Source organism: Chanodichthys erythropterus, chromosome 20 (assembly GCF_024489055.1).
Source record: "Chanodichthys erythropterus isolate Z2021 chromosome 20, ASM2448905v1, whole genome shotgun sequence".
Taxonomy (NCBI): Eukaryota; Metazoa; Chordata; class Actinopteri; order Cypriniformes; family Xenocyprididae; genus Chanodichthys; species Chanodichthys erythropterus.
In genome coordinates, this window is record NC_090240.1 from 24,170,660 (window position 1) to 24,190,082 (window position 19,423).

At 38.5% G+C, this 19,423-nt stretch overlaps 1 protein-coding gene across 13 annotated transcripts in view; it reads right to left on the reverse strand.

The window, feature by feature from the left end:
• Positions 1-990: 990 nt before the first annotated feature.
• The window catches only part of agrn (agrin), a 259,373-nt gene continuing 240,940 nt past the window's right edge, over positions 991-19,423 (reverse strand). For 12 of the 13 annotated variants that reach the window (XM_067372232.1, XM_067372231.1, XM_067372229.1 and 9 more), the window contains 6 exons: positions 18,496-18,612; positions 18,087-18,270; positions 17,532-17,619; positions 10,065-10,289; positions 7,705-7,808; positions 991-3,485 (listed from right to left, as the gene is read on the reverse strand). In XM_067372232.1, the coding sequence (XP_067228333.1) occupies positions 3,328-3,485; positions 7,705-7,808; positions 10,065-10,289; positions 17,532-17,619; positions 18,087-18,270; positions 18,496-18,612 (876 nt within the window). In that variant the 3' untranslated portion in view covers positions 991-3,327. The remainder of the gene's footprint in view (positions 3,486-7,704; positions 7,809-10,064; positions 10,290-17,531; positions 17,620-18,086; positions 18,271-18,495; positions 18,613-19,423) is intronic. The other variant, XM_067372226.1, reaches the window with a different exon arrangement.

A 19,423-nucleotide genomic window follows, 5' to 3' on the forward strand; every position in this document is an offset into this window, starting at 1 on the left:
TCTGTCATTTATTACTTACCCTCATGCCGCTCCACACCCGTAAGACCTTCGTTAATCTTCAGAACACAAATTAAGATATTTCAGTTGAAATCCGATGGCTCCGTGAGGCATAGGGAGCAATGACATTTCCTCTGTCAAGATCCACAAAGGTACTAAAAACATATTTAAATCGGTTCATGGGAGTACAGTGGTTCAATATTAATATTATAAAGCGACGAGAATATTTTTGGAGCGCCAAAAAATAAATAAATAACGACTTATTTAGTGACGGCCGATTTCAAAACATTCCTTCAGGAAGCTTCGGAGCACATATGAATCAGTGTGTCGAATCTGCTGTTCGGAGTGCCAAAGTCACGTGATTTCAGCCGTTGGCAGTTTGACACGCGATCTGAATCATGATTCGACACACTGATTCATTTATGCTCCGATGCTTTCTGAAACAGTGTTTTGAAATCGGCCATCACTAAATAAGTCGTTATTTTGTTTTTTGTCGCTTTATAATATTAATATTGAACCACTGTACTCACATGAACCGATTTAAATATGTTTTTAGTACCTTTATGGATCTTGAGAGAGGAAGTGTCCATTGTTCTATCGGATTCCAACTAAAATATCTTAATTTGTGTTCTGAAGATTAATAAAGGTCTTACGGGTGTGGATCGGCATGAGGGTAAGCAATAAATGACAGAATTTTCATTTTTGGGTGAACCAACCCTTTAAGAACAAATGTTTCTTGAGCATCAAATGAGTATATCAGAATGATTTCTGTAGGATCATGTGACACTGAAGAATGGAGTAATGATGCTGAAAATTCAGGTGTCATCACAGGAATAAATTACATTTAAAATATATTAAAATAGAAATCTGATTATTTATATACAGTTATATATTGTATATAAATTGTAATGATATTTCACAATATGACTTTTTACTGTATTTTTGATCAAATAAGAGCACTAGGGAGACTCAGGGTTAGACAATTTGGGAACTGGAGGGATTTATTCACAGACGTATCAGAAGTAAATGTTACAGAAAGTCAGATCAGTTTGTTTTACATTTTATTTTATGGTGGTTGGAACACAAGACACAAGTAATAAAGTTAGTAATGGTAACGTCATGCCTCTCATTCTGTGCACTGCCCATCAGGTCTACTTCAATCAATCTAAACAGTAGTTTACAAATGCCAGACTGAGAATCCTCTTAAGACATAAATAAGATACTGAAAATAGTATTTGTACAGTAAATAGTATTTTTGTAGAGTCCAGAACCACTATTATCGAGGCCTTCCGGAAATTCTCATAAGCATTATTAATATAATTATTAACATTTATGAATTAATTTACATGATGGGAATGAGGCTAATATACTGGCAAAGTGAGAGCACAGAACAATATGGACATGAACTTTTGTCACCCATGAACGGTGAATGATTTTAAGGCATTTCTCAGATTCCATTCACACAGCAGATTTCCATGGAGGTTCTCACCATGAGCCTCATCCCTTGAGAGCAAAGCTACTGGAGGATGTCAAAAAATAACTCCCATTATTATAAAAGAGATCAAAAATCAAGTCCGCTGGAAAAGTGAAGGTGAGGGCGCTATACTAAAAAGGGTGGATGGTCCATACAGCTCGTGCAATAACGAAGGGCTCCCGGTCTCAGACATCCTGTGATCAAACCCCAGACACAGAAATGATCGATTATTCCCCGATCCCTCCCTTCGCTCAGGATATGCCATGTAGAGACAAGTCAGACTCGCTTCCAGTGTATAATACTAAAACAAAACCTCAGTAACAAATTTACACAGGGCTGTACATGATTATGATGATGATCTTGCATGTCCCAGGGTTTGTTAAAAAAAAAAGAAAAAAAAAAAGAAGAAAATTACAAAAAAGAGGCATTAAAAAAAAAGATACGGTGATACTTATTTGTATATTGCAAAGCATCTTGTATCAAACTCATATTTCTTGCACGGAGACAGCACCACAGCATTGCATTTGTCTTGGAACAGGTTACAAAAACCATTTTGACGTGACAAACCCATGCATTAATATTTTCACTGGTTACCGTTGAACATGAACAGCTGTTATGGGGGCCACAGTCATAGGATGCAAGGGGACTACATACATCATCCCTTTTTTATAGCAAGTGCTGACAGCATTTTAAAGCGACATTTTCATTTGATACATGATAGAAAAAAAAAATTCAGTGAATACATGATTTTTGTTCGATGACGGAACATGCCAAGAATGTCAATGCTGTTTTTGTCCACCTGATGTGTTTTGAGTCTCTCATCTCTTCCTGTGTTACAGCGCCTCCCAAAGTTGAGTTGTTGCAACAGCCATTTTTTCCAACACACACGCACACAAGAAGTCCAGATTGACAAATAGCAGGTATATATATATATATGTATAAAAAAATTTCAATATCTCCCAACTTGAATAATCAGATGTCCAGATTGCAATGTAGTCAGCTACATTTCTGCCCTGAATGGAATGATGAAGAAAACCAAGGCAAAATCAACTTAACACTTAAAAAAGATGCATGCAACAAGTGGTCACATAGTATATATATATATATCTATATATCTATATATGTAATTGCTCTTTAGATATGCACAACACATGAGACGAATGATTGCAACAAAAAATAGCATCTTCAAAATTCACAGTCTCATGTATTTCGTTACTATTTATTACATCTCACAGGTCAATAATGCCATTTGTATGGTAAAAACAATGGTGAATTTTGAGGAATGCTAAATGTTACGTCAGCTACTATCAGTTTGGGATTCAAAAGCTCCAAGTTTTGAGCTTTCGCCCCTGTTAGTGGTATCGTAAATGAGGAACATCGTACATAGTCTTGCTCAGTGTATTTAACAGTTGCTGTCATGTGTCGATAAAGCGGAAAAAGTCGTTTCTTTTAGACCTTTTTTTAAACGTAGCAACAGACCACAGCAACGGCTCAGAGGAATGTTTGGTGACTGCCGGACAGCGAGCGAGAGCTATGGCACCGAGAGAAGGCAATCCAGACGGTACAAGAAGCACCAGTCTCATCTGCCACTGTTCAAGTAATAAGCAAGTACATGTTCTGTTGTTTGTCACAGAAACGTAATACGACTTTTTGCTTGTCTTGTGACACCACGTTCGCCGACTGAGGACGTGATTATGGTTGGACGCAAAGGCGGGGAAAAAACAAACAAACCAAAAAACAAAATTATAATTAAAACAATGTAATTTTTCCAATATAAAAGGCAAAGAAACGCATACAAAAAATAGAAAAATAATTACAGCAGTAGACATGGTGTTGGGAGGAACGGTGGTGCCAGACTATTTGGCAGAACAGTGTAATATTTTGGGACTGTTTAAGGCGTCCTCCACCAGATGTAGTTCCACCCCGTCGACTATCACGTCTTTCACGCATCCGATAAAGCCTGTGCTGTAAGCCTTGGGCAACCGGCGAGCTACGGACAGCTCCTCCAGACCACCTGAAGAGGACAGGAATGGAAAAGATCAGATCAAGTGTACATGATAAACCGCACAGTAGTTCATATTCACACAACAGACCTAAATAAACCATTTCAGGTGATCCAATCACAATTGGTATAAATAGCCATCCAATCACTTAAAACATACACAGAGGTAGAAAGAAATGCATGTTATCACATTGCATGTGGGTCAATTATAGTCTGGCTATTACCAGACCAAGCTCAATTTAAAATTGAACATTGGTCTGGGGAGTTTGCTATGTATTTCCTTCTGCACAAGAGGCGTGATCAACAAGCATTATTCACGCAATTGGATAGTCCTTCAACCAATCAGATCAACGATGCGGGTGACGTACTTTGCAGAGCGATGCGAAAACTCCAGACAGGTTTACCGTGTGTCTCAATCAGCTCCCTAGTTCAGTAGTCAGGGCACTGATCAGGGAATCAGCCGCATTCACTTTCATGATATACTGATTCACGACCTAGGGAACTAGGGAGCTGATTGAGATGCAGGTTTAGTTTGTATTGGTTTACAGAAGCAGCAATGGCATCGAGCGATTTTTGCAGGTTGTGCAAAAAAACATGAAAGTGATCGGTATTTACACACACTCGAGCAATTTGTTTGCTAAACTAAAGAAGTCATTCAGCATCGTCGAGAGGTTAAAAGGCGACTCTGATACTGTTCTGGTTCAGTGTAAATGAACGCATCATTAAACTACATCATTGTCATGACAACCAAAAAGAATTCCAGTCAGCTCAGGCGGCGCGAGATTCAAGAAGCAGGGAGACGAAACATATAGAAGGGGCATTGAAGTAAAAGAGTCCTGTACTCACATTGTGAAGCAAACCACCAAAACAACAGCAGAGAATCATTGTGTGTCATTAATCGCTGTTTGTAATCTTCCTATGAAGAGACTGTGGGATCAACGCTCTGCTACATTTCTCTCAGATAAGTTAAATGCTTCACACAATCGGCGTCAGTGTGATTGTGCATTGTTATTTTGGAGTGACGGTGGTGCGAGAGACGGGTAGATCAGATGCCGTGGCTTCTCTACTGTCATCGTGTTATACCCGCCAATAGCGAGCAAGGTGGATAAGCCAGTCTGTGATTGGTTCCCGCAAAAGTGTAACAGCGCAGCAGAAATGAATGCATGGGTTTCCAGACCGAGTTGCCGAGCGAAATCAAATCGCCAGCAGATCAGGCTCGTTTTACCCAGACTAGGTCAATTATGCTCTTTTTTGTACTATTTATGAATTTTTCAGAAGTATACCATTTCTATGATGAACATGATTTTCTGAATTGAATTTTATTTTTATATTTTTTTAGGAGTGTAAAGTAAAAAAAAAGAGTCATTATGTCTTCCCAACATGCAGCAATATATATATATATATATATATATATATATATATATATATATATATATATATATATATATATACACACACTGCGTTCCAAATTATTATGCAAGTGACATATCAGTAAGATTTCAGTAGAATAAACATTCAGATTTTAGTTTTTCTAAGAAAATGTATGTTTGTTTATTTATCCATGTCTTTTTAGATAACTGGTATCAATCTCAGACAAAATAATATGCCAGATCTATGGAAACCCTACTTAGAGGTTGTTCCACATTATTAAGCAAGTTACAGTTCTCATGAAATATGGGGAGGAAGAAAGATCTTTCTGAAGATGAAAAGCATGAAATGGTGCAATGTTGTACAAAAGGCATGAAAACAACTAATATTTTGAGAAACTGAATGGAGATTATCGAATTATTATAAGATTTGTGAGTGATTAGAGCACTTTCAGAACTCGGTCAGATAAAGGCTTATTAATGAAAGTTCCTGTCAAGAAAAAATATTGTATTAAAAGGGCAGCTATAAAAAAAAGCCAGTGTTGAGCAGCAAACAGGTATTTGAAGCTGCTGTTGTCTCTGGAGTCTCAAGATGCTCTCCATGCAGGTTGGCAGTTGTGCTTAAAGATGCATTTTAGACGCCACTAACCAAACCTCACAAAGAGAAACATTTACAGTGGGTGCAGAAATACATTTTCAAACAGTTTTATTGCTGTGGTGTTTTTTTGCAGCATGGGATAGTGCATAGTGCATTGTATTTCAGAAGGCACTATCCTCCTTTTTATATCATAGCTGAAAATGGCCAGTTATGAACTTCACATATCTTGCTAAAGTCATTTTAATACACTCAGAGACCCTAAAGGGACCTTCCATCTCACTTCCCAATATTCCAGCCCAAATCATCACTCTCTAACTCCTTGCTGACATTGCAGTCTTGTTGGAACGTGGTGGCCATTCACCAACCATCCAGAAATCCATCCATTTAGACCATCCATTGTAGTACGGCATTGGTCAGGGAATAAAACTATTTAAAAATAAGTCTTCATGTATTTCTAAACCCACTGTAAATGTTTCTCTTTGTGAGGTTTGGTTAGTGGTGTCTAAAATGCATCTTTATGCACAACTGCCAGCCTGCATGGAGAGCATCTTGAGACTCCAGAGACACCAGGAGCTTCAAATACCTGTTTGCTGCTCAACACTGGCTTTTTTATAGCTGCTCTTTTAATACAATAAATTTTTTTGACAGGAACTTTCATTAATAAGCCTTTATCTGACCGAGATCTGCTGTGCTCTAAATCACTCACAAATCTTATGATAATTCAATAATCTCCATTCAGTTTTCAGAAAATATTAGTTGTTTTCATGCCTTTTGTACAACATTGCACCATTTCATGCTTCTCATCTTCAGAAAGATCTTTCTTCCTCCCCATATTGCATGAGAACTGTAACTTGCTTAATAATGTGGAACAACCTCTAAGTAGGGTTTCCATAGAACTGGCAAATTATTTTGTCTGAGATTGATACCAGTTATCTAAAAAGACATGGATAAATAAACGAACAAACATTTTCTTAGAAAAACTAAAATCTGAATGTTTATTCTACTGAAATCTTACTGATATGTCACTTGCATAATAATTTGGAACGCAGTGTATATATATATATTTATAATATAAACTATACATTTTGAGAAAAAAGTCCCTTCAGAATTGGACTTCATAACTCAAAGTTTAAATCCCGCATTTGGATTTATAACTTGCAATTCTGACTTTATTTCTTGCAATTGTGAGTTTATATCTCGCAATTCTGTGAAAAGAAGTCATAATTGCAAGACGTAAACTCGCAATTGGGAGAAGAAAAAAGTTGGAATTGTGAGATAAAAACTCGCAATTACCTTTTATTTTTTTATTCAACGGCGGAAACAAGCTTCCATGTATATTTCAGTGACCCGTGTCTTTGTGTAACCTAAGATATTACCCACCATGCAGGCGAGCTACAGCGCTATATATTATTCAAGGGCGATGAACAGTCTGTGGGTTATGGAAACCCTGTGTAGAAGACTGTTAAAAACTTAATCACACCTGAGACGCTGATGGTGTAATGTGGGGGAGTCAGAATGTGAAAAGATAGAGACACAGCACTCAGGAACAGGTGAGAAGATCAAACAGTGTTTTTGGGAGGCCAGGCTCTGGGGACGTTCTCTGACAGCTCTGAATGAGAGTTACGCTCGCCTCCCTCAGGGACCTGACACTGTTGAAAATCCAGCTCCGTCTCCCGCTCTTTCAGCACGGCGAAAAATGTCTCCCCCTGTTGCGATTCGCTCACGTTTCTCCAAGTTCTCTCTCTTTCTTTCGCCTGTCCGTGTTTCCTCTTTAATTGGATTGTATACTTTGCAACAGGAGGATTGACAGGGCTAATTTCAAGTGAATTACCTCTGAATAAGTAAATAAATAATGACATTTGAAAGAAGGGATTTTCGGAGGGAGCTCTTGATGTTCAAGCTGTCTGAGGATAATGTATTCTAGCCAGCGGGCACTGACAGCACCTGTTCTACTGGCTAGCCTCGTGCTGAAATACTTTTCTCAATCTTATAACAGAGAATAAATCCTCTTTCTTAATCTTAATAGGTTTGTCAAAATAGAATTAGATGGCAACCACAGAAACACTGGCGTTTTTAAAATTCAGGGTTTTGTGAAGTTCATGTGTGATGCTCAGGGGTAACAAAAAACATAGCCCTTCAGAAGCACTCGCTGTGGGGGAAGATCCAATTAGTCGTTACATGCTAAGTGGGGACTATTTGGAGAAGATGTACCTAGTCAGTTTGTAAATGTGCTATGATTGAGCAAAGCAGCGTAAGATGGACTTACCCAACCAGAGAGCGCCGTCTGTGTCCAGCTGTGTGGCAGCCAAGGGTGATGACCCAGTGACAGCTGCCTCATTACCAACCTGCAGTGAGCCATCTCTGAGCGCTCTGTGGAGAGTAGAGAAGCACAGGAAGAGAGTGAATCACAGTTCAGCATCTAACACTGAGAATCAGATTTTGCCTTCTGGCAAACTTGTGGTTAATATGCACTAAATTTGTGGCAAACAAAATGGTAGTAATGAGGGAAGAAAGAAGATTGTGGGTTTTTTTTTTACTGGTAGTGGTAAACCCGCAGCAAACTTTGGACAATATGCTACTGTTTGGAAAGATGTCAATAGCAAATCTGTGGCAAATATAATTGTCTGCCATTACTGGCGAACAGCTCTATGGCAAGCCTGAGGCAAATATAAATGACTGCCAATGCTAGAAAACGTCTTCTATGGCAAAAATGTGGTAAATATAAATGTCCGTCATTACTATCAAACATTTCTATGTGTCAGTCTGTGTCGAATATAAATCAGGGCTCAATAATAAGGATGGCCATCTGCCCCAGGGCCACTGTGAGAGAGTTTTGGGCAAGTTGGAAAAACTTCATAATTTAAATTTTTTTTATTATGTAATATACATGCATTTTATGCCTTGCATGAATGTGTCAGCTAGGTTAAATTATTGTTTAAAAATGAGGATTTGTTGTAATTGCTAGAATTGGTAGCATCTGTAAGAATAGTAAGAAATTATAAACCAATCATTAAGTTTTTGCTGTGTATCATGTTGCAGCATTTTAAAGAATTTATTTTCAATTTCCAAATTTATAAGCAGGTTAGGGTCTGTAAGATATTTTTGAAATAAATTAATACATTTATTCAGCAGGACACATTAAATTGATAAGTGACATTTGTAATGTTACTAATGACTTCTCTTTGAAGTAAATGCTGTTATTTTAAACTGTTTTTAATGTTGATAGTAATAAATGTTTCTTGAGCAGCAAATCAGCATATTAGAATGATTTCTGAAGGATCATGTGACACTGAAGACTGGAGTAATGATGCTGAAAGCTTTGCCATCATTGGAATAAATTACACTTTAAAATATATATAAAAAGTATTTTTACTGTATTTTTGATTAAATAAATGCAGCCTTGGTGAGAGACTACTATCAAAAACTTTAAAATAAGTTTTTTTTTACATAATTTATTTAAGAATTATACATTTTAAATTCAAATAATAAACAAATATAAACTATACATTTATTTTTAAAAAATTGTATTAAATAAAAAAAAGTGTATTTTTTTTATTAAGGGCCAATAAATTTGTTGGCAAGGCAAGTAGAAACCTAAACCAGGGGTTCCCAAACTGTTCTATTCCAGGACCCAGGAAAAGTCAAGACCCACCAAAATATTTTAATCAAAAGTTTGATATGACAGAAACAGAGTATTTAATAAAAATAATAATTTAATTTTATAGTACAAGTGTAACATTTCAATGCTAACACTTGCGTTTTAATTTCTTAAAGAGAAAGAGAACATGAAATATGTGCATAAAAATTTCAAACAAGCTCACTCCAGTCCAGATATGAACTGTGATCTGTGGTGCGAGTGTTGTTAAAGGTGCTAAAGAGGATGTTTTGTTTTATATATTTTTGCAATATTACTTGAAACTGTCTTTACTAACTGATAAAAGACTATTTATTAGGTGCACTGAAAGGAATAATATTAATATACATCATCTGTGCATGAGGTAGGGCCTTAAAAACATCAGCCAATCGTTTATACGATCATCGCGTAAACGATTGGCCCTCTGGCTTGTCAATAACTGCCGTGACGTTCCTTGTGAGAGACGTGCGCGGATTGGCCCTCTGGCTTGTCAATCACTGCCATGACGTTCCTTGTGAGAGACGAGCACGGCTGCGCACTCCAGTAACTTTCCACACTTCACAGGCGCCACATGCAATGTTTTTGTCAGGAGACAGGAGTAACAACTGCAGATTATGAGTTACCTGCGGTGAGTCTGACAAAATGAATCCACTAACACAACAGAGCGAAAGCCGGTGGTAAACACTCGTGTTCCAATACTCGTGCACGACTTTTGGGAGGCGTTCCCTCTAAATGAGCTGTGAAGGAAGGGGGTTGTTCTTACGCATGCGCTGATTTCAAAAACTCAGTAACAGTCTTTGGTTTCTCAGTCGACGTAAAGATCCTCTTTATCACCTTTAAACTCACAGTGTTTAACAGAGCAAAATATGTCAGTGCTATTGTTTTGTCTCTCAAGGAACATTTATAAAGGCTACTTAAATGTCCTAATTGAACCAAGGCCTAATCCTGGCTTAATCTAAGCCTGTCTGTGAAACCGGGCCTTGGTATTTTACCTGCTGGCCTTGATTCGTATCCAACGGTTGGTGTTGACCTGTACAGAGGAGCGCAGCACCACAGGCTTGGATCCGAGGTCATAGGTCATCTGCACACGGCCGTCCACGATAGCGAGGGCGATGTAGTCGGAGCGCTCTACTCCCTTGCCGCTCCACAAAATCAGACCATGAGTAGCCTCAGTCCTGATGCTCAGCTCGAATTTATTCACCAGCAGGGCCTTCTCACTAGATCAAAGAGAGACAGGAAACGCTATCACAAATCCATTGCCGTTTCAGAGACGCCGAGTTAATCACAGGACGTGCATGAAACCCTGAGACTTACCTGCTATGTTAACAACAACAGTGACAGAATTATGGGTGAAAACGTAACTTCGACACAGTCAAAAACCCGGTGAGGGCTTGATAAGCTAATGAACAGATTGAGCAGATGCGAGTCCTCATGGAACTAGAAAAACTAGGCCACGTTGATGGGGGAAGGGTGGGTTTTTGAACACGAATGCATGCGTATGCGAGAGGGCTGGTGACACACTTTAGGTTATCTCCAAGTTAACACTTCCTATTTTGCCTTCAAGCTCTAGATTTTGTCTTCCTGCGCAGGGAGCGCTAAGGAAGTATGCCCATTGCAGTTGCTGTCTGATGTGTGTTTTGATCTGGTTCCCTGGATGCAGCCCTTCCTTGTAAGGCATACAGAAGGTGACATCTGCCTGTCCTCAGGGAGGACGGTGTCGGGGAGCCGATTGCATCCAACACCCTCTGCAAGTACACACATATTCGCCACAAAGGAAAAGCTATTTTTACAACAATTCCTTTGTTCTCAGTGATGTACCTGTAGTTGCTGGCATCAAGAGAGCCATTATTTGAGAGAGCTCGTTTGTTAGTCAGAATAGCAAGTGTGTGGGGGCTTGTTTGCTAAATCAGGTAAAGTATAAACAGGAGTAAGACAAGTGACAACAACACGAAAAAAGACGCAGACAAGACAAAGACAAAACGGAGAGTGACAAGACAACGGACACGACACAGAAGAAAAAAAAGCAGATGGCGAATGTGCTCGCATCTTCACACCACATCATGACGGACAGAAACACCTTCTCCACGGGTGTGTCAACCACACTGTGATATCGTCATGGTGTTTATCCGTTGCGCATAGCTGTGTTTGCTCTCAGGGCGAAGCTCAGGTGAATAAACAGTTTGCAGGTATGTTTTTGTATTTGAGATTTGAACCTAGAAAGAGCCCATTCAAACAATACATGTTGTCTTGAGGAATGGTTAATCTGAAGACGGGTGTGAAATCAGACAGCGTCCTTTCCAGGCCTACCTGACAGACAACTCAATTTTCAAAGCACAATATTAGCATCTCTGCTTACAACTTGAGAATTGGAAATAACATATCTTAATTAGTTTGATTAAAAAGACAGAATTTCATTATGTTAATGCTCTTGATGAGCCCGTGACGGCGGAAAGCTGAATAATTATTTGCTGTAATTGAATTCTTTCCCAATGAGACACATGTAGTGTGCTGACTGGACTCTTTCCACAGGCCTTCCCTTCGCGCGGCCCCAGGCCAGAGCTTCGGCATCAGGGCAGCTAACTGTGATTATACACCACTCTGCTGAGCTCATTATTGCTCATGTCCCATTAGGATCTCAAGCATCTAGAACATTCGAAAGGGAAGTAGGGCTTAACCACTTAAAGCTGGATTACATTTACAAAAAAAAAAGATATTCTTTAGGTATTTTGCTTAAAAAAAATGCATTTTATTCATAACAGAAGTGATTTTAAAGAGTGATTTATGCTGTCCACCTATAGAGGGCAGTGGCTCACATGGGAATGGTGATTAAACACATCTCACAGCAGGCACACAGAATCTTCAGTTACAGAACTCAAACTAGATGCTTTTTGTTACCTTTTGTTATGCTTTATACATTTTACCATATGTGATTTGCTCCTTCATATTGGGTTGTTTGACCGAGAAACACTTTTTAATGCACTGAATTAAAAGGAAAGTCTTTCTAATGATATTGTTATTATTATTAGAACCGTAGTCATGAGTTCGAAAGTTTGTAAATAACACTTTAGTTTAGGGTCTCACTATTAACTAGTTGCTTATTAGCATGCATATTACTAGTATATTGGCTGTTTATTAGTACATATTAATGTGAATAAAAGCCTAAATTCAAATTGTTCATCATATAAAGCGACGAGTCTCTTCAGCAAAATTTGGACTAAACTGTTCAATTCATTTGTATTAGTTTAACAATCTCTTTATGAACTTTTTGAAATGTCAAAGTGGTAGTTGCGTAGCTGTCTATGGAGGGACAGAAAGCTCTCAGATTTAAAGGGTCATGAAACCCCTCTTGTTTTATCCTGGTTGTTCACACATCTGAGCCGGAAAACTCTGTGAAAATGGGTGTGTAAAGCTCTGGAAAAGTGGGAGTGTAGACGGGGGGAAGAGGGGAGAGAACAACCAATGAAGCACAGACCTACAACACACTCATTATACAGAATAATGAATATGAATATACGAGCACGGAGAAAAATGACAACAAACATTTATGAGCACAATAGTCTTATGGTAAACGACGCATAGTTTAACACAGAAAGAATAAAGACAATAGTTACTCTTTTTGTCCATTCTTCTTTGAATTTTCAATCTAAATCAGTCTTTTGTCTATCAGAATAATCGTGTCATCGCGTTCAGACACCATCGGTGTCCAGTTTGCACATATATGCTGGTTCATGTTTGGTGCAGGAGAGTGTGTGAAATACATCTATAAAAACTTTAAACATGGATACTTTATTCTGTATATGATCTATAATCCATGTGGCTAGTGTTGTTAAACTCATCGCAGAGCTCTGCGCTGAAACCGATCATATGCGCAACAATCGTATTTTTTCATGTGTTTGTATTCAAACTCCATTTCAGACCGCATCGTGGGCAAAATACAAACAACACTTGTGCTTTTGTGCTGTGGAAAACATACACACGGCTTGCGTGTCTGAAAGCAGAGGTAAATGAACAGCACTTTTGTGACATTTGAATTCTCTGCTCATCTCATGCGAACATGTTTTCCATTTGTGCTGGTAGATTACAGCAAAACAATCCACATGCACCCAAACTTCTCCTCTGGTCGCAGGAAAACGCATTTTTGTGTTGTAGCACTGAGGAAACGAGCATCCATGACTGAATGACGAGACAGAGGCAAGAGAAGTGATAATGCATAACACTTCCTCATGCATAATACCGCAATTATAATCTGGATTGGACTGAATGTGCTTTTTGTCATGAATAAATGCAGAGAACCGCTCGAAACCGTTGACGTCAGCATGTTTGACCAGCCCTTAATGGAGCCAATCAGCACTTTAGTGTTTTCAATGATGTGCAGCCTATACATATCTGTTCACAGCTCAAAAAATGTGTTCTGGGGTTTCATGACCCTTTAATCAAAAAGATCTTCATTTCTGTTCTGAACGAAAGTCTTACAGGTTTGAAAAGACACGAGGTTGAGTAATTAATGACAGAATTTTCATTTTTGGGTGAACTAACCCTTTAATAACTACCTTGCTAACTGTTAATAAGCAGTAACTTTTTTTTTTTTTTTGCTTTTAACCGTGTTTCTTCACAAAGGTTTATTGCATCTTCCAACTTAAAATGATAGAGCACATCACATATTGAAAACCATTCTGCATATTTTGCCCCAAAATCAGCATAGAAAAGATAAAAAAGTACAAATATTATCTTTAGGATTGCATATTAGACAAATAAACTTGTCTGAGACATACTACAAATGATTTCAGTGTGCAAGCTACGACATGCTACCTGACAAAAGCCCTGGCCTTTAGCCTCTGCGGGGGGCTGAGTGTAGGAGGACGGCGTGCCACTGGAAACAGTTCAGGCAGAGGGGACTCACCTCTGGTCAGATGGGTTCTCCAGTGACTCAGGGCTTAGAGGAGCAAGGGAAGAAATGATAGGCATGCAATAAGCGCAAAAGGGTGGAGGGGAAGAACAGGGATCGCATAACACACAGACAAGAAGACCTACGCCAAAAAGCTGGACTGACCTCACTAAATTATTCTACTGTTTCACAGTTGTTATGCCAGCATAGGCAAAGAAAACACACTGGAAGACTGTATCAGCAGCACCAGTGGTACTGGCACATTGTTTTATTGTTCTGAGCTGTCACATGGCTGAGTTACTGCAATTTATCAACAATTCCATCCTTCTCAACCAGTCAAGTGAGTGAGAAAGCGAGAAAAAGAGTAACTACGTGAGTGTTTGTTTAAAAGACTGTTCGTATTCGATCAAATTCCAAAACCTATGGAGGCAGCATTTTAAGGCATCATTTGGTTCAATTAACTTAATTGTTCTGCCTGCTAAAAGATCTTATTTAATCATATTTTGGCCAAATTCTGTGGCAGCATCATATATATATACATTGCATGCAACTCACTTATTTCATTAAAGCTGCAGTCCGTGATTTTTGGCCCTCTAGCGGTTAATAAACAGAACTGCACGCGTCTTGTGGAAGAAAATTGTAGCCGGAGCTACTTTTCTCTGTGTATGTCTATGGCGAGTCACGCAGTTACTGTGATACTCTGCGGCGAGTCCTACCAGTCCGGTCTGAAATAGTCAGAATATAAACACTTATTATAAGTGTACCATAATGATTCAGGATAAGACAAAAGCACGGTTTGGAAAATGTATTCATGTTGTACATTCTCATTGTATAATTTTTGTAAATTTTTAACACAAAAAAGGTTACGGAGAGCAGCTTTAAGTACTGACAACTGTCAAAAAATTTAGTGTAATTAAATAAATGACTATTTTACTCAATATTTGAGTGTGCCATATATTTTGTTGTTGTGCTATAGTGCGCTGTTAGCAACATGTTAATGTCAAACTACTGCAAATCAATTGCGAGTAGAGTTTCTATATGTATGGTGTGCTTTTCTGCTTCCTAAGATGGCAGCAAGGTAGCTTCTTATATAAGTGGCTTTGTCAAAAGGCCAATTATATAAAAAATGCATTTAGGAACAGGTCACTTGAATGGTAAGAATGGGTAAACTGATCCAGGGCTGCTGAGCTAAAGAGAAAGAATAAAGACATATGAAGAGCACAGTAAATTCTAACAGAAATATGACTCTATTCCCACAGATGCGGCACCACTATGTTGGCGTCCTCTGAGGAATTCATTCAATTTAAGGGCTCTGTTTAAAACCAGATCAAGCTAAATTGATGACACTCATTCTGAAGGGCTGGTCAGCTTTCTTGGTTGAGATTAATTTTAATCTGGCACTTCATTTGTAGAGGAAGTGACACGCATTAAACCCCAGGAAGAGTGAAAGTCAATGAAGAGGGCCTTGTCCCTAACCATTATTGATGCCCGCGGTGGCTCGCTTTCTCTACTGGACGGAGCAGCTTTAATTGCGACCAGTTTTCTGAGAGACAAATCCTTGATTAATGTGCCACTTTCGCTTTCATCCTTGGGCACAATTATTAGAAATCACTGGGAGTGATTTGACAAACAAAGTGATGTGGCTTAAAAGCCGGGCAGGAACTTTTCATGAGCATAATACATAATTCCATTTAATCAAGCTGCCAGCTTTTTAAGGGCTCAGTGCAGCCACTTAGACACTTAATTACATTCAGAAGGAAACAAATAATTTAAAATAAGAATCACTAAAAGGAACACTGTAACAGATTGAACATTTCTCTAATGGGGCGTTAAAATGCCATTTAAACCAATCTGTAAATACCAACTAAATATTGATGTATATCGTGCTTTGAAAAGTTAACACTTATATGTTTTTAAAAGTAAACACTTATATGCAGTTTAAAGGGGCTTCATTCTTTTTTATCATAAGAATATACACAGACGTATTTCCAAAGTCAGTTCAGGTATTTCCATGCATGATTCCTGTGGGAATCTATCAGTGTATCACAATGCTCATCATTATTCATGCCAAGCATGCATTCCTGAAACTGGTTTCTGATGCAGCTGATGAAAATGCAACGTCTTTTGGAAATAATATGTAATAGATGAGCCCTGTATTTTTCAAAAATGTTTTCCTGAATATGATGTAAATGGGAGTACAAGGAAAATACCAGTGCTTTATGTTGTGTTAGATTTATGGTTTGTCTTATTAAATGTTAGTTTCGCTTAATCAAATACATCCCAGATGTATTTAAAATCTCCGGGTTACTTACTCTGGGATCTCATTGGTCAGTTGGCTTGAGAGCAGAAGAAAGACAACAGACACTCACATAAGACAGACAGACAAGAGCAAAGACAACAGAAGCTATGTGTACAGAGACAGAGAGGTTGACACAAACATGCACACACAACACATAACAAAAAGAAGTCACACTGCGTGACCTACATTAAGGTTCACCCCATGTACAGTAGACTAGTTTGTGAAATAAGTGGTAAGATATGCATTTCTCAGTGGTATGATCAGTCGATGTGGCAGTGAAAATCAGCATTGAGGCTTACATCTGTCTAAAATGAACTCAATCAGTTCAAAAGTGATTCACTGATTCTTATGAGTTAATGTACAGTACACACTGTTATAATCAAATATTTCACTAAATTCTGCTGTTTGTCTCATGTTTTTAGATGTGTAGTAGATTACAGTTTTTCTAATCAAATTTAAATATATCACTCTAATTGAGATCCTCATTGCTTTGTGCCAGATAAATACCATTCTGATTGTAAAAACTAATTATATTACCTGATTTCTATATACTTTAAACAGAGTTTTATAGTTTCCTAGATAGCTTCATTGTAGTCAACATGTTAGTAAGCTTTAGTGTAGCTATCTATTGTTTTTAAAAGGCTAGATTCACTGTAAAAAAAAAAAAAAAATTTAATTATGAGAAGTTTTGAAATCTACATTTTTAAAGTAGTTCTCCAACACTGGTGGAGACACTGCAATAGAACATATAACCGTTGTGATGGGTTCAAAAATTGAATCCTTTCTATTAGAAACCGAATAAATGTTGACATAATTGGCGCTAGCTGGACCACTGACACATCAGACCAACCAGAGGAAGAGAAATCATCTGATAAGCGAAGGAGGAAGCAATTATCAAGACATGACCATCCATGGTGCTTTAGGATATGTGTGGTAGTGAAAATGTGTGGTTTTGGGATCCTAGAGATGGTGGAGGAAGGTTCATTACAGCACATAAGCATGGTAAATCGCAGTGCAGTCATGAGACTCCTTCGGGTGCTACACTAATTGGAACCAGCCAGGGTTCACAGAAACCAAAGAGACAGGCCAGTGGAAATAGTAATTGATGAGATCAAGCCATTAGCTAAAACGAGGAAGTACGTTGGATCTAAAATGGGGCTGGAGTAATCTAGCTTGTCATCACCCCTCATTGACGGCTAATATAGAGATGGGATGCTCAGGGCAGATTGTGATTATTGGGGAGGCCAATGACATGAGGACGTGCGCCTACATTACCTCTTGGTGACTCCGTTGTGATATTCGATGAATGTATGGCCATCAAATGCAATGGCCTCGGTGTCCCCAGCAGATTTCTCGAATATTGCTGAAAGGGAAGAGAGAAGACAGAGTGAAAATACACCAATCGATGTGAGACACAGCACAGTTTAATTAAAGCAAAGAAGGAAAGTGTGATATATCGCAGGTTTCATGCTTGTGTGGCTTAATTAAGGTTAAAGATACAACAGTAGGACCCAGCAAGGTTAATGAGGTGAGTAAAATTCTTGTTTTTTTTTGCAACTGTGCCAATGTGCGTTTGTGATAAGCATACAAATTGAGGGACGATGACTGATATTATTTGTGAAAGTTTGGAGGCGTGGATTTAGCTAAATCTACATATGGAGCACATGATTGGCTAAAGCTGCCATGAGCGATTTCTTTTAAGTAAGTCGTATGGTGATGTATGCTAAAGACATATGCAAATCTTGCCTTAAAGGAGTGTGAAGGAGTTGGAGAAGAGGCTGTACTGGGTAATATGATTTTGAATTAAAAGTGATGAAATAAGGCACTTACGGTCCTGGCAGTGCTGTCCGGCGAATCCATTGCGGCAGATGCACTCATAGCGGTCCAACAGGGGGTTGCAGCGGCCTTCATTCTCACAAACATTATTGGAGCAAGGGTGGTAGGGATACATGGACACATCACTGGATTGAAGGGCGTTATCAGCTTTCAGGATTGGAATTCCCATCAAAGTAATCTATGGAGACAGTTACAGGTTTAATATAATTTATGGTGCAAATCGCCTTTAGGTCTGGCTTCATTCTGGTAACACATTTTTTACTCTCCATTTAATTCGCAATTGGAAAAATAAGGTTTATTCTCGCTGAATGTCCTATTTTGCTCTAAAATACACCAAATTATGGAAGTAAAATGGGTTGCAAATATGAATTCATGACTTTAATGCATCTGTAATTGCTCTTACCTTCTGAATGGCCCCTTTGAAGCCATCTTTGATCGCAGCAGCTCTGGCTACTTTGCGGAAATCAGGGGCTCCGCCCACAAAGAGAGGCTCCTTCAGATTAAGATCGATGTGCTGATTCTGGAGAGTACAAAAATGAGCATGAGAAACCACACAAACTGTTCCTCATTCTCTATTCACTCTTTTAGCTATCAAACTTAATAAAAGTCACATACTTTAATGCAAACCCTTATATATGGTTATACATTTTTATGGATGACCTAGTAGAGAAACTGCAGTAAAAAGCTAGCAGTGTAAGAGAGGATGGTTTACTGTACATCAGCAGGCTTATTGATTCAACTTTCACACCTAATCTTTATCCACATCACTGTGAGTGTTGTATTACAAAACCATAATTGATTTCTAGCTCAGTTCTCTGAATGGTAAATGACTCTGACTCTAACATATAAGACAGGAGAAAAGAGGTAGGAAAAAAGTTAGAGATAATTGAAGCGATTGAAATGAGGACGATTGATATGGATGGTTTTTAATGAAAGAGTGTAATGGATGCCTGATTGTTCCTCGGACCTTTAAAATCTAGAGCTGTAAACTCTAATTGGTGTATCGCTCACACCGCAGATGACCATGAAATGAGCGTTTCTCCAACCGGTGTGAAAATCGCTTTAGTTACAGTGGGATTTTTCTGCATGAGGCTCTACTTAAAAAGAATTAAAAATCTTTATTTTATGTAGGCCAATAATTGCCTTGGGGGAAAGGCAAGTTAATTGCTGGAAAAAAAAAAAAAAAAAAAAGATGGGACATCAACAGCAATGCCAGTTTTTGACGTGTGGTCCAGCTCTCATCCCAACGATATAAAAAGAAGAATAGCTAAGTATGGATACAGGCGAAGGCTTGAAAAGCTCTGGCTATGGAACCGGGGGCCAGTCCAAGC